This window comes from Carassius auratus, chromosome 19 (assembly GCF_003368295.1).
Source record: "Carassius auratus strain Wakin chromosome 19, ASM336829v1, whole genome shotgun sequence".
Lineage (NCBI taxonomy): Eukaryota > Metazoa > Chordata > Actinopteri > Cypriniformes > Cyprinidae > Carassius > Carassius auratus.
Genome location: NC_039261.1, coordinates 26,633,677 through 26,648,914, shown reverse-complemented (window position 1 = coordinate 26,648,914; position 15,238 = coordinate 26,633,677). Strand labels below are relative to the sequence as shown.

The following is a 15,238-nucleotide window of genomic DNA, read 5'->3' as shown; positions in this document are numbered from 1 at the left end:
CTTTGATTGAAATGTGGCATTGAAGGCAGATCTTTATTCGCAATGTGCTTCCGCTTGCTTTTTTCTACATGGCAACCCCACAAAGTCAAATGACTCAGCTGTTATAAATGCTCTGGGTATCATTACCACTGTCAGAAACATAGACCATAGCGCTCCACAGCAGGATGCAGAAACTGAACAATATCCAACTATCTGTCTCGGCATCTGAATAAATATAGGCTGCTTCTGGAGTGTGTAAGTGTTTTTGGACTGACCTGTACTATATAAAACTGTCTTTTTCAGGACCTGGAGGTTCACAGAAGCGTGAAGGCTGCGCTGGCTGTTCTCCTCAAAGAGTAAGGTCAGCATTTCAGCTGAACTATGAACAAACATCACAACAACAACAAAAAACAGCATCTACCTGTGTATGACTACCTCTGTTCTGTTGTGTTGTGGCCTTTTATAGAAATAAACTTTTAAACACACTTTCCTCACCTTGACTAATTTATTTAATCAATCAATCATTTCTTTTAGTTATTATTATTATTGTTATTATTTTAGTTATTTTAGTTATTTTTTTGGAACCTGTGATACATTTTTCAGGATTCTCTGATTAATAAATAGGTAAAAAGAACAGACATTCAAAATAGAAATATTTTACAACAGTACAAACTATTATTCAAAAGTTTGCAAGGATAGTTTTAGCAAGGATATGCTAATTTTTTTTATGTGATAGTAAAGGTTTATTATTTTAGAAAAGTTTATATTTTGAAAAACATATAACAGGCTCCAAAATAATATTTAGCAGCAACACTGTTCCCAATACCAACAATAAATCAGCATAAATATCATGGTATTACGTAATCAAATAATCATCAATAAATAATAATCATGATCAATTTTACTTTGTTTCTAATAATAATATTTATTTTATGTATACTATCTAATAAGACATTGGTTTTATGTGTATTGTATGATGGATTCAATAATTTTTGTTTATACTGTATTTTCTATCCCCTTACCCTAACCCTACCCCTCACAAGAAACTTTCTGCTATTTTAGATTTTCAAAGCACCTAATTCTGTATGATTTATAAGCTGTTTTCCTGATGGTGACCAAAACAAACTGTCCCCTCAAGGTCAAAATGTACTGTTATATATACTGTTATTATACTTGTGGGAACTTTTGATCACAATGTAGGGAATAACAGGTACCTACACACTCACACACACACATATATAGGCTATTTTTTCATGCACTTGAAAATTGCATAAATGATGGCTGAACCCAACCATTATACTGTACAAATGTATAAATTTGATTGTATAAAAAGTTTTATCCTAGACCCTTTTCACAACACCAGGTCTGTGAATATCTAAATGCTTTTGGGTGCTATATTATGAAGTTACTCTGAAGCTGATTTAAAAGATGCTTTCAGCTTCTGATGGACGTGTCCTCACCTGACATCTGACCCTTGCTTTAGAAGCATGACTGGTGAAGGACAAGTGCCAAATAACACAAGTGACAGAACACAGTAAGAATAAACACTAATGGCCTTTCCTTCAGATTTGACAAAAAAAAAAGAAAAAAAAAGACAAAACTAATCACAAAATCATTCAGTTTAATTTAAACTGCATCCTTCTCAATGGTAATAGACATTCATATATTTGACCCAAGGAGGATTTCAGAGATAAACCTGCGAGTCTGAATGAGAATCTGATGTTTTTATGGACGACAGTAGCTGTGGCTATTTTTCTTCTCTTCTCTCCTAATAAATTGGTTTTACCCTGTTTGCTTGCAAATTACCCTTCCCTCTTCTCCTAATTTTCCAATTTGCTGTGTCATTTATATGTAATTTGGGATCGCACTGGGCCATATTACTTTTGCAAATAAGGTGATAGACTTTATTGAGGCACTTTAGAGAAAGAGGGCTATGAACCAAAGCCCAATTGCAGACCTAACGAGACTTAGCTTTTTCAAAGACTGCAAGTACTTTTTTTTTAAGCTAATTTCATTCTCAGTGTCAAGGTAAGGAGGTTTGTCATCCAAACCTACGCAAAATATAAGACAAAAAAATAAAAACCAATGCTAATTTGCCTGCTCCCGGCTCACATTTCTCAAATAATAGGACGTCCTCGGAGACCGAGGCTGGCATAGAAGTATTAGCATGAGCTCTGTTGTACTGTATCAGAAGCTCTGAGGGCCTTCCTCTGTCTCTTTGATGTTCCGTGGCTTATTCAGTGTTGCTGACAGATAAAACAACATATTGGACGTGCCAAAAGGGCAAAACATGTCCTGAGAGTCTGCAGACGGCTCCTTTACATTCATTTGCAAAGTCGATTGTAAAGGAGAACGACTTTCTGGCAGCAGATGTCCTTGTTTCTGCACCACCTCGGGTTTGTGGTGACAGAGGGGTGGCCCATCAAAACACTATTAAGGCTCCGACCATTTGGCAGAGGGTACGTGCCCAGACTGGAGCAGTATCATCAGCCTCAGATCTATGGGAACGTCAGGCTCTATTATAATTACTGAGGTCATCAAATGGGCAAGACATTTCACCACATAATTAAACCATTGGGTTGTCTCTATGGCAACCAGTAGTTGTTTACTGAGCTCAACAAGATTTAGAATTGGACGTTTAGAAAATAAACACACATTTCAACAGTTAGAGAGTCGGACTTGTAACCCAAAGTTCGCGGGTTTGAACAGCGCTCTCTTCCACCCTCAATACCACAACTGAGGTGAGACCACTGAGTAAGGCACCAGACCCCCAACTGCTCCCTGGGTGCTGCAGCCTTGGCTGCCCACTGCTCCGGGTGTGTGTTCACGGTGTGTGTGTGTGTGTGTGTGTTTCTTCACTGCTGTGTGTGCACTTGGATGGGTTAACTGCAGAGCACAAATTCCGATTTATTTAATTTACAATTATGAAACACCATACCATATTTTTGAAGCTCTACATTTACGATCTTCAACCGAGCATATGCATGCACAAGGAAAATTCTGTCATTTTTGGTCCTTCTTTCAGAAAGAACATTCCCACCACAGTGGCATTTCCAGCACATCTCAAATGACGTATTGTGCTTATTATTATTATTATGTGATGGAAACTACAGTTGTGTAATTTATATTCTAAACATTCTTGGAATAATATGGCTGACTCAAAGGGATATTTAACTATTTTTCTTCACACGTCACAATACATGTTTTACTTCTCACTTTAAACAACTGTGAGTGAACAACTGCGCTAATAAAAAAAAACTAATCTGGGTAACACTTTATTTTAGAGTGTCCTTGTTATGTTATATATATATATATATATATATTAACAGTAAATTATGCATGATTACATGCAGCATCACTACACCAAGCCATCATTCTAATACTAACCCTATTTGTAGTTCATTAATATTACTCAGTACTTAAATGTATAATTACACTGTAACAAGAACACTGTAAAATAAAGTATAACCAAATTCTGTTGGCGAACATTTTAAAACTTAAAAATAAATAATTATTAAACATTGTCATTTTCAGATATCTAGATTTAGTGATATTGTGACGTAGATATTTTAAAATATTCTTGCAATTTAAAATAACAGTTTTCAGTTTGAAAGCATTTTAACATCCAGTTTATTCCTGGGATGATAAAAAAGTTAAATCATTCCAATAGTCTATGCTGATTTGGTGCTAAAGAAACATTTATTATTATCAGTGTTGTACTACTTCATATTTTTGTGGAAACTGTGATTTTGGTTATGATTCTTTGATGAATAGAAAGTTCAAAAGAACAGCATTTATTTTAAACAGACATCTCCTGTGTCAGCAGCACCACACTCAAGTGTGTTGATCCACTGATGTCACATGGACTATTTTAATGATGTCCTTACATTTCTGAGCCTTGAATGTGTCAGTTGCATTACTGTCTATGCAGGGTCAGAAAGCTCTTTGATTTAATAATGATTTGATTTGTCTTCCAAAGATGAACAAAGATCTTAAGGATTTGGAACAAAATGAGGGTGAGTAATTAATAACAGAATTTTCATTTTTGGGTGAACTAACCCTTTAAAAGCATGATCCATATAGTGGAAGCTTAAGTACGAAGTAAAATTTCAACCAACTGCAAGCTACTTACCGTTTATATTCAACACAATTCAAAATGCTTCCAATGAACCAAAATAACCATATACTCATACAACACCATACAAACTCTGTGTGGTTGTATTCTAGCTCCACTAAGTGAGAAGGAAGTGCCACTGTGGCAGACTGAGATGCTGTGAATAAATCGATTAGTGGACCCGCTTGACGGATGGTCTCGTAAGGGGACAGGGCAGACAGAGGAATTCATTTGGCTGGTGAGATCGGTGCCAAGGCAATCCATCTACCCACAAATTTGCCAATTTCTTCCATCCCCCTGCCTAATTAGGCACCCGTCTCCTCTGGATTTTTGGTGATGATGCATGTGTGGAAAACAAGGCTCTGATGTGATGCACAATTGTTTGTAATGAAAAACAAATTTAGTTTAGGGGGGAAAATATGGAAGCTCAGATTAAAAGGATAACACAGTTAGCAAGGCTGTAAATACTCTGACTTTACGATTGTATACCCAGAGCGCTATTTGGGACAGGGCCTATTTGTCCAAAGGACTACATCAGCATGTATTATTCTGTAAATCGAGTCATGTATCTAGGGTGCAAAATATTTTCCAGCTCAATAGCTGAAGCATAACAGCAGTGTGAATGTGATTCATGAAGCAGGTGCGCTAACGTACGTTTACTAACAGGGGATCTGAACTCAACGCCTCAGTGAGTACAGCATCTGTTCAATCCCATAAAGCCACAGTTCTTCAGCACTGATCTTTAATGGCACAGTGAGTTTGTCTACAGCGGATGTAGAACATATATGTCATGAATGAATGTGCTGGAGGAGACGCAGCCTGCCAGAAGCTGTTTAGCAGCAACAGGACTCAGTATGGAGCTGATGTTGAACTCATCTCCCGCTCTCTCCTGTAATGAGGGCAGCGCATTAACAAGCACTAATTGGATGCATTTTTACTGGCTTTTCCCAACCCTGAAGGTCAGAGACGGAGGAAGAGAGGAGACTGTGGGCTGTTTGTTGCAGGAGGCAGAGAGAGAGAGAGAGAGAGAGAGAGAGAGAGAGAGAGAGAGAGAGAGGGAGGGAAGGCATGCTGTGTATCAGCTGTAATTCATTTGTTAGGTAGGCCTATTTCTCTTTCTTTTTCAACTGAAATAACTTTTTACAAAAAAAAAAGGAAAACGTTTTTAAAGCTCTTGAACTCTAATAATGAGTAAACGGACCGAGATCTTTGGAAAGGTGCAGCAGTCAGCTGTTCTGTTTTGTCCTTGGACGATTCTCTGCACAATAGTGTTGTTTGGATATGTGCGCACTGCCCTCTAGCGACGTACAAACACTGGTAACCCAGCGGATGTCACATATTCAGGAACGAAAATTAATCAAATGAAATAGAAGTATAATTTTTAAAATTAATAATACTTATATATAATAGAATTATGATTTTATATATATAAGGGATATGTGTTAAAAATATATTTACATTTATACAGAAAACTTGGTTTGATTGATTGTTTAGGAGAGAGCAATATACAACAGACTACAATGAATAAACAAACAAATACATTAATTCATACATTCAATAATTAAACTTCAAAAATTTAAATTTTCCTGTTCAGTTTTAACAATAATGAAACTAACATGCTCATGGATATTAGAGAGAACATACTCCACTTTATTTCACAGAACATAGGCCTATTGGCTTTCTATTTGTCATGACTCAAGACAGCTATTCACAGTCATTCAGTCCATGTTTTCTCCAGCTGGCTTCAGGCAGCAGCTAGAAGGACTGGCAGTGTTTTATTTATTTTTTTATAATCATTGAGCCAATTTCATTTTAAACTTGTCCTCAGTCAGTCCACCTGTCATCAATGTTTTATACTGCAACCAGCAGAGGGCAAGCTAGTTTAATACTGTAGAACAGATGACTTCTGTATTTCTAAGATGTTAATTTAAAGAAATCCTTTAGAACACATCAGAAATTCCTCTCCTGAATTACTAGATTTATAATTCTCACATATACATATATAGACACACACACACACATTTAAACGTGCCGGTGAAAAGCATCCTGCGGGCCAGGTATCCAACATGAGAACTACCTACAAACTGCACTATAGTATACATAGACATACATATAGACAACTTTAGAAATATTTTAAGTTGGAAAAAAAAAAAAAATTTCTGTTGCTAAATATATTATCAACTGCATTCCATGTTCTATTTTAATCTAGGTTGTTGTCTATGTTTGTTTTAAATGTGTATGTAACTTAAGATTCTTTTCACCAATCATTTGACTATGACTGAAATATCAGAGATTAGAGCTGGGTAGATTATAAAAAAACAATTATCCCATTACGGATTGCATTAAGAATTCTGTAGTTAGTAACCCAAACTTATTTTAGGTTATGTAATTGACTACTTTTAGATTACTTTATCAAACTTGATTTAAACATATTGACAAAAACTTTTTTTTTTTTTTTGCAATCAACATCAGAAAATGTATTAGTCAATAGAGAGTGAATTGGAAATACGGAAATCATAATTTTAAATAAAAGTAGTTCAAAAACTCTTGAACACTGTTAATGTAAATATTGTATTTGTTTACCTGCATGGTATTGTTGCCATTAACCAACATCAGAAAACTGTAAACATGCAAATATATTGTTACATTTTTGAAATATTATCTTCTAATCTTTTAAGAGTTGCCAACGTTAGGGAAGTCCTGCATTAAACATTTAGAAACATGAAAACAATGACACCCCCAAAGTCTTTCAGGTGTGAAACATTTTTGTACAGACATCCATAATTTACTGCCACTGTATGAATATGTAATCCACAGAAGTAACTATAATCTGATTAGAAGCACTTTAAATTATAATATACTCTAATTACAAGCACAACATTTTTGGAATCTTATTATGGACTTTAATCTGAATCTAAATCTGATTCTGTAATCAGTTACTACACCACACTATTGACTATTTTTTTTCCCCTTTGCCATCATACAGCTTTTTTGGCTTTTATTCCTTTCTTGTTTATATAGAGCTTGACACCTACTGGTTACCATATACTTATTAATGGTGGATTAATTATCCACCAAAAAAAAAAAAAAAAAAAAAAAAAAACTCAAAAAAACAAAAGGACAAGGAAAAGCAAGAGACATCGGGGATGTGGAATCATGGGATTTAAGAGTCATATTTACAAAAGGCTTCACAACACAGATTATGACCACCACTTATATTATTTACATTTACCTTTTAAAAGTTAATGGGAATGAAATTACAGCACATAAGCATGAAAGTAAAAAGTAAAATCTACACTGTTATAATACAAAATAAAAACTAATAATCAATGCTGATAGTTTGAAGTGAGATTAGAATGCAGTGTGCTGCACAGAACTGGAGACGGTGCGTTTACTTTGTTCCACACAGAGTTGTGAGACGATTCTGCATTGGGGGAAAAACAAAACAAACGTTATTTTATTTTATTCTGATTTAGAAGGTGGCATCACTATAAAAACTGTTAAAGTAAATTTAATTTAAAATCAATTCAGTAAAAAAAAAAAAAGCCATGCTTTCTTAGAAGTTAGAATTAACACATCACCACTGATCTACCGTGTATATATAATGACTGGATCGCTCATTGCATTCTAAACTGCAAACATCTTACTATTCCCTACCGGCAGAAAGAACCATTGAGGCACAAGCAAACCGCTGACCTAAAATCACCCGATCTGAAGCGAATCAGTCACACTGGATTAGTTTCATGCTTTTAAGTCCGTACTGTATGTAGGCAGTTATTTCTCTGAATAATCTATTGCAGACTCCGAGATCACACAAATTTGGCGTTCTACTAGCATTAGCGTTTCCATGTTAAATTTTCTATATCAAAATATATTCAAAGCATATCTTTATTCAGATTTCAGAATGAGCACTTTGTCATTTGTTATACATGTATTGAGGATCTCGTCCATCTGATGTTTATCATGTTCATCTGATGTTCACTACTGTAATCTACATGAACATAACTAATTAGCAGGGGAAACTCTCGACATTAAACAAATAACCGTTTACATGCAGAGGGTGTCTGCATTGTACAAATATACAGGGGTACTTCAGATTTAAAAACACTGACTTGTTAGGTGGATTTCTCATTCAATTCATACGATTTCCTATTAATTCAATGGAATGTATGGGAATACCAATATGACCTCATGAAAAGTGACAGCAACACATACCTGCAGGTTTCTGATACTGCGCAAGGCCTTCTCATCCAGCTGACTCAGATCCACAGAGTCCATCTCACTGGCCAGCAGCTGAATGCACTGAAATGATAAAGAAACATGTCATGTATGCATACATACACAATGTGTTTTACTTCATTAGTAGCGGCAGCAGATCACCCACCTCTCCGTTTCCGAGGGGGACACTGATGACAATGTCCTCTCCACTGCCAACAATAGGGGAGCCATTAACAGACATGCTGTACACCTTCTCCCTGTGATGTGGAAGCCTCAGTGCTGGAGTCTTGGGCAATCTGATGACAAATAGAAAAGAAATTTACACAAATGGCCCTTAGAAAAAGGTCATCAATCGGATGAGCTTGGAAAACCTTTAATTATTTTGACCTTACGGGTGCAAAAATTGTGTTTACATTTCATAGATGGGGACTATGTAATTCTAGATCTATTTTATTATACTTAAATGGGATTTTGTAGATATAATTTTTTTTTTTGTAAATGTGCCATTTGTGAAAGTCAATAAATTATTAAAAAGTTATGAATATTCAAGCAAGTCACAAACCAAAGCCACATAATGTTATGTGTAAGCATTTACCTTGGGTCAAAGCGTGGTGTGATAAGCGGAGTGGCGCCAATGATTGAAGACTCAAGTAAACTTCTAGCAGGGGTGATCAGAGGCTTTCTTGTAGACCTATGTACAAAAAGCAAATATGGATTCCAAATATTGGGATGCTGTGAGAGAACACTGTTAGGACAAAATCTGTGTTTAATTTTAGGTGATTGTACGTTTTCTTTACCTTTGGATGGTGTTACTCTGTTTGCTGATGGAGAGAGCTCTGGCCTTCTTTGAGGTAGAAGGGGCCTTCTTTGATACTTTCTTCTACATTAGACATATGAATGAGAGAAAGGGAGTCAGGCTCCTATACACATTTTATTTAACATAACCGTAGCTCAAACAATAGAATATGGCACTAGCAACATAAAGGTTATGCATGGAAAATACTTGAAACGATACAGTGTATACTGACAAATGCCATGTAAGTTGCTTTGGATAAAAGCCTCCACCAAATGCATACATGTAAAAGTCAAAGTAAACATGAACCACACTGCCCTCAAAAGTCGAGGTTTAAAATTTTTTTTTTTTCCACTGCTAGACAGATATTGCAATCACACATGCTTATCTTTGTCAATAAATTAACTTCAACATGATTTGAATGTCCTACTAAGTAGATTTCAAAGACCATACTACCACAAACCTTTTTGACAGCAGACTTAAGGGGCGCCACGTTTTCATCTTCTGAGTTTGCACCACTCTTGGCTTCTGTAAATGAGATAAAATTGGAAGGTTAGTTTTGAAAATACAAGAAGGTTTTACAAACTGACAGGCAAAATGTAAAAATGCTAAATGTACCTTTGGCAGCAAACTTCGGAATTACATGATTTTCGGCAATCGCAAGCTCAACTTGAGCAGCTTCCTCCCTCACCTGATCAGAGAGAGAACAATTTAAATCAAGACCAACATTCACTGATTTAACAACATGTAAACATATGGACGAACAAACATGTTTAATGCAAGTACCTTTGAATCATCCACTGGGGACTTTGGCTTCTCTATATCTGAAGTTTAAAATAAGAACCATGAGACAATACCAAAGCATGTGAGATAGGTTTTCCTTCCTATGCTATTTTACCCCATATTAACAAAGGCTACATCGACCATTTGTCAAAAAACACACATGATCACAAATGACATAAACAAAGAGGAAAATCCTTACTGCAGTACTCGATCCAGTTCAGTTTCCTCACTGCCATGGGAAGCTTTATCAGAGCGGTCTTGTAAAGGTTGTCTGCATCTTTCAGAAGATTGTTCGTCTTCTCCTTCAGTCGTTCAACAATGGTATGAACTACAGAGAGTGAAGCTTTCAACGCATGGACACACACACACGAAAAAAATAGTATTCAGACACTAGCGACAAAGTTTACCTTCATCGTCAAAATCAAGCAGAAAAGCTTCCAGTTTCGGTGTTTTGGGATTCTTCTTGTTTTTAGCATTCTGGGTGCGTTTTCTCGGTGCCATGATGAACCTGAAAAACAAAGACGATACATTTCTTCAACCCCACGGCGATTACGCTTATATATATTAGTACTGGGTACATATCTAGTTAATTTTTTAAAAAGAGCATTTCTGTTTTTCTTACTCTAATAACCCGGTCTACGTCGAAACTGTGTTTCTCACTGTTGCGGACCTCGGCAGTTAGGAAGAGCCTTTTCAAATTAACGCTACTACGCCAGTAAGCCAATCAGCATGCATGTCGCTTCGTGCTCTGACCAATAAGATATCGCCTTTCTTAAACGAAGAGTCTGACCAATGGTTAAGTGTTTTACTCGCACGGCTAAAGAAGAAACAAGCGGATTGGGTGATGCCTGTTCCCGGAAGGAGCGCCTCGCAGTTATCACATGTACTTTTACGATGGAAACAGAACTATTTATTCGCTCTCACAGATGTGATTTGTAGTTTATCAGACATATTTAAATATTTTCATAGTCTGATTAATATATTAAATCTTTGAAATAGATGCATTTAGTATAGGTATATGAATCTATATATATATATGAATGTAAAAGAACGTCGTTCACAGTGTTTCTCAAGTTCTGTCACTGAAAAGGATTTGAAAATAATAAAATAAAATGTCCAGTGCTGTTTTATTATCATTGCACCAACAGCTCAAAAAATGCTTTGAAACGCTAATAGCGAATAAAAGCGTTTGGGACAGTGAATTAGCTGAATGTAAACCTCTCATGAGCTCTCTTGGAAACCTTGCAGTGCAACTGAAGGCACTGAAAAACGTTCAGATTGCAAATACACCTCTTGCCAATTTCCCGAGTTTACAAGAACGCCTTCATTACAAACTGTCACTGGCTGTGGATGCAGTTCTGGGGAAGCTAGCTGAGAAAATGTAAGTACTGTTTGATTGTCATTTTAATGTACATAAAAACAATGCTTCATTTGGTCTTTATTTCTAGGGATGCTCTTCAGAGGCTGCGAGATGCCATCAGTCAACAGGTGTCTGCTGTTTTCCAGTTCTATGAGAAGAACACAGACACTCTTGACATTGCTGGATGTGTGTCCAGATCAGCCATCTGTCCCTCCATCTCAGATATGTTAGAGTGGCTTCAAGATGCAGATCGCTGTTACCGCCTACAGTATCCTTTACGTCTCATTCCTCATCATGACCACTGTTGACATCAATATGATACTTCATCTCTCTGTGAGTTTGTTACATGCAGTGTCTTGCAATGAATCCTAAATTCATTTGGTCAGATTAGTGCAGAGAAGGAACCTCCTGCAGGCGCTGATACCCAGTGACCTTACGTTAATGGAAACGGCACCAAAGAGATGGGAATCTCTGCATTCAGCTAGTGGAGAGGAGAGAATTGCAGGTATTTCCTCTTTTCCTAGTGTAGATAAGGTTACACTCTTTGGCCCCATTTTCATCTGGTATTAATGTCTGTCTTGGGTGATCTGATTACAAGTGGTTGGAACTAAACACACATGTAAACAGCGGTCCAGAACATTTTGTGATGCTCCCTTCTTATCACAAGTGGCAATAATAAAACACATCTAATATAACGATACCAGGTGTAAATAGAGGATTTGATACTGTGTAATAGTTTGGCTGCATCTATTAATCATAGATTTTGTTTGTTGTGTGACATTTGATAAGAATTATACATTAGAATGTATGTACATGTGATATGTACAATTATATACAACAGTAAAATGACAGATTTTGGTCTCTAATTATATATTTTGTGTTCATTTATGTTTCTGTGTTTTAGATGCATTGTGTCAAGTTTCATTTTTCATGGAGACTGAATGAATGTCAGCTATTTATCCAGTCATTTCCATATCCTGTGTTGGCTGTTGTTCTCAGTTGGCAAAGAAGAATCCTTAAAAAGGGACAGCTGTATAGTAATGTTGGACCTCAAGACTCCTGGATTAATTTAGTTTTGTGATGGGCATTGACTTGCCAAAGACTGAATATTAGCATCATTGTAAGAGCTGTGGTCTGTTTTAATAAATGTGGTTATTTAATTTATGTATTTTTATATATATATTGATAAAACAAATGCACTCTTGTCTTAGAATGTCACATCACACTTCGTTTTTATTTTTTCCACAAATGGTTAAAGTTTACAATTTTAATAAATAGATACAGAGAAAACACAATGAACACATCAATCCAACATACTAGAAGTGGGTGTACTGTTTCTAAGGACAGCAGGGTGTGCTGTCAGTTGTCTACAAAACAGAAGATAGATTACCATTTCCAAAAAAAATAAATGAAAAAGCCACTTTTAAATGGACCTAAGACTTCAGTTAGCCCACAGTTAATACTACTGGACAAAAAAAAAATCTAAATGCCTTCATATGAGAAAATACACTAATAGGCAGACTGAGTGACAAGCAGCAAGGGAAAGGGATGTTTCTGAAAACCGTAGACCCACTGCAATACTACCACAAATATTACTAATACACTTTGCTTCAAATTCTAGATACCAGATTGTCTTGAATTAAAGGTGCACTCAGAATTTATTACAAAGTTTTCAAATACTCTTTTTTTGTTAATTTTTTTTTTTTTACCACTGACTAACTAATAGTTCAACTCACAGCACTGGTTTTGCCAATTTTCCACTGAACAAATAGCAAATTATAATTCAATTTTGGTGCCACTAGTGGTGCTTTACATACATAAACATAAAAACACAAAAACACATCTAAACAAAAGCAAACCAAACAATATAACAATAAATACAATCTGTATATTACAGACAATTTAACAAAGGAGCTGGAGTGAACAGCACCAACATGTGTCCGATATACAATAAATGACAGAAAAAGCAGATAAATGGGATTTTAAATGGCAAATATGGCCATGATCATCAGATTGACAGTAACACAGAATGCATCCGTCCATTGAAACAGAAATCACTGAGTGCACCTTTAATCATTATCCGTTTAGCCAAACCTTCCCACATTTTCTTTCATTTTTTATCTCTATCATACATACGCCTTAAGAGGCTGGGTACTGGTGATAATTGGCTTCGGCAGATCAGGAGCAGAAGGCCTGGAGTTTGCAAAACTGCGGCCTATGTATCCATGTCTGTACCCTCCTCTCTCGATGTGTGGGCAGGTACTGCTCAGCACTGCCCCACTGATCATAAGAATCACTGCTGCCGCCCATCCCAGGTAAATGGCCTGACCCAGCTCCTGCTTGTGCTGGAGGGGAACATTGGGGTTGTAGAAGTCCTGCACCACAGTGTTTGCTGTCCAGGAAACCGGCACTAGGACGCACAGGCCCGTCAGGATGAAGAGCACCCCACCGGACAGCGCTATGCCAGCCTTGGCATGGCGATCGTCCCCGGCACAGGTGGTGCACTTCATTCCACAGCAAGAAACGGTGCAGGACAACCAGCCCAAGAAGATAGCAATGCACATCAGCGCTCGTGCTGCTTGGATATCAGGCGGTAGAGCTAGCATGGAGTCGTAGGTCTTACACTGCATATGGCCGGTGGTCTGGTAGATGCAGTTCATCCAGATCCCCTGCCAAATAATTTCGGAGGTCAAGATGTTGCTGCCTATGAAGGCCGTGACCTTCCACTGGGGCAGTGCGGTCACTGCTATAGCCATCACCCAGCCTGTCACAGCAAAGGTGAAGCTGATCAGCTGCATACCTGTGTTCACCATCTCACCACCCTCTGAGTACCACGCCTCCTCGGGCCACAAACTCGACGACACTTTTCCGCTTGCAGATGCTCCAACTATAGATAATAGCTTCAGCCCTCCTTGCACAAAGAGGTTGGCACGTTTGCCAATCCTCAGTAAGAAGACTTGGTCTGTCCTTCTTCTGGTCTTACTGTATGTTTGTCAGTCCACCTCGTGTCCCCCTTCAAAGTTCCTTGCTGGACTTCTCGGAGTGTCTTTAAATTCTCAGAGCAAAGTTTTGTTCTAGTCTGTTATTTGGTCCCAATCTTCTGCGAGAAGTCTAAGATCCTTGCCAGACCTCTTAGGATTTGTCTTTCAAAATTCTTGGAACCAAGTTTTGTTCAGCCACGTTCTAGTCTGTCTTTTGGTTTCTCAGACAGTAGTGTACACTTTCGCCTGGTCTTCCTTTGAAGTGATGAATAATTGAAGAACTGCTGCCACTTGTCTTAACTCACCCATATGGGATTGACTGAACTTCAGTGAGAGTCCCACCATCACAGGCTACGTCCGGAGGGTAGAAGTTGGTCTCGCACCACTCTAATGTGTGGTGGACTTAGTATGTCTTCTCGGTAAAGAAAGATCTGCTCTTATCACTGGGACATGTGTCTCTGTTGCTACCCAGTCCGGTGTTGCCTTACCCGAACAGGTCACACCAATTGAATTTGATACTGTGACGTAGATGCAGTGGCTGTCAAAGATGGATTACTTCCAAGCACCCACGAATGTCAAACAGAACCTAAACAAGAGTCTGAATGATGGCAAAGGCCCTCGTAAATTATCCAACAGTTTCGTGTGAAGTTAAAAAAAAAGTTCTTCAGATGTGACACCTGTGCCGATAGAAGCCAAAAGTAAATACGTTGTCCTCTTAAGCTCTTTAGGTTGGATGCTCGTCATATCAAAAGCAGACACAAAAAAGGGTGCTGTGCTTCAGGCCACATAGACAAAGACAAAAGCAGCATCCTCATCCCTGCAACAAAACCTTCACGGGTTGGTTGGTTTCTGTCAGAGTACAAATCGCTTATTGGGTGGGCCGAACTGTTGGATAATTTACGAGGGCCTTTGCCATCATTCAGACTCTTGTTTAGGTTCTGTTTGACATTCGTGGGTGCTTGGAAGTAATCCATCTTTGACAGCCACTGCATCTACGTCACAGTATCAAA

The 15,238-nt window shown here is 37.5% G+C and overlaps 3 protein-coding genes across 3 annotated transcripts; 1 reads left to right on the top strand and 2 right to left on the bottom strand.

Moving 5' to 3' along the window:
* Positions 1 to 7,240: 7,240 nt before the first annotated feature.
* Positions 7,241 to 10,637, bottom strand: cdca8 (cell division cycle associated 8). The gene is made up of 11 exons (XM_026289839.1): positions 10,510 to 10,637; positions 10,295 to 10,395; positions 10,087 to 10,215; positions 9,891 to 9,928; positions 9,723 to 9,795; positions 9,568 to 9,632; positions 9,109 to 9,191; positions 8,907 to 9,002; positions 8,478 to 8,607; positions 8,309 to 8,395; positions 7,241 to 7,517 (listed from the first exon to the last, which is right to left on the bottom strand). The coding sequence occupies exons 2-11, from the start codon at positions 10,386 to 10,388 to the stop codon at positions 7,485 to 7,487; spliced, it is 828 nt and encodes a 275-aa protein (XP_026145624.1). The 5' UTR covers positions 10,389 to 10,395; positions 10,510 to 10,637; the 3' UTR covers positions 7,241 to 7,484.
* A 131-nt stretch (positions 10,638 to 10,768) lies between these two features.
* airim (AFG2 interacting ribosome maturation factor) lies at positions 10,769 to 12,401 on the top strand. The gene is made up of 4 exons (XM_026289841.1): positions 10,769 to 11,268; positions 11,336 to 11,515; positions 11,634 to 11,752; positions 12,152 to 12,401. The coding sequence occupies exons 1-4, from the start codon at positions 11,000 to 11,002 to the stop codon at positions 12,190 to 12,192; spliced, it is 609 nt and encodes a 202-aa protein (XP_026145626.1). The 5' UTR covers positions 10,769 to 10,999; the 3' UTR covers positions 12,193 to 12,401.
* Positions 12,402 to 12,961: 560 nt separating this feature from the next.
* On the bottom strand, positions 12,962 to 15,106 carry LOC113120026 (claudin-4-like). The gene has a single exon (XM_026289840.1). The coding sequence runs from the start codon at positions 14,058 to 14,060 to the stop codon at positions 13,374 to 13,376; it is 687 nt and encodes a 228-aa protein (XP_026145625.1). The 5' UTR covers positions 14,061 to 15,106; the 3' UTR covers positions 12,962 to 13,373.
* Between the last annotated feature and the right edge of the window lie 132 nt (positions 15,107 to 15,238).

Coding starts and splice junctions, on each gene's coding strand:
- cdca8 (XM_026289839.1), bottom strand. CDS start 10,388: ATGGCACCGAGAAAACGCACCCAGAATGCTAAAAACAAGAAGAATCCC. Junction 9,633..9,722: donor TCCGAAGTTTGCTGCCAAAG/GTACATTTAGCA, acceptor TCTCATTTACAG/AAGCCAAGAGTGGTGCAAAC. Junction 9,192..9,567: donor TTAAGTCTGCTGTCAAAAAG/GTTTGTGGTAGT, acceptor TGTCTAATGTAG/AAGAAAGTATCAAAGAAGGC.
- airim (XM_026289841.1), top strand. CDS start 11,000: ATGTCCAGTGCTGTTTTATTATCATTGCACCAACAGCTCAAAAAATGC. Junction 11,269..11,335: donor GGGAAGCTAGCTGAGAAAAT/GTAAGTACTGTT, acceptor CTTTATTTCTAG/GGATGCTCTTCAGAGGCTGC. Junction 11,516..11,633: donor GATCGCTGTTACCGCCTACA/GTATCCTTTACG, acceptor TCATTTGGTCAG/ATTAGTGCAGAGAAGGAACC.
- LOC113120026 (XM_026289840.1), bottom strand. CDS start 14,060: ATGGTGAACACAGGTATGCAGCTGATCAGCTTCACCTTTGCTGTGACA.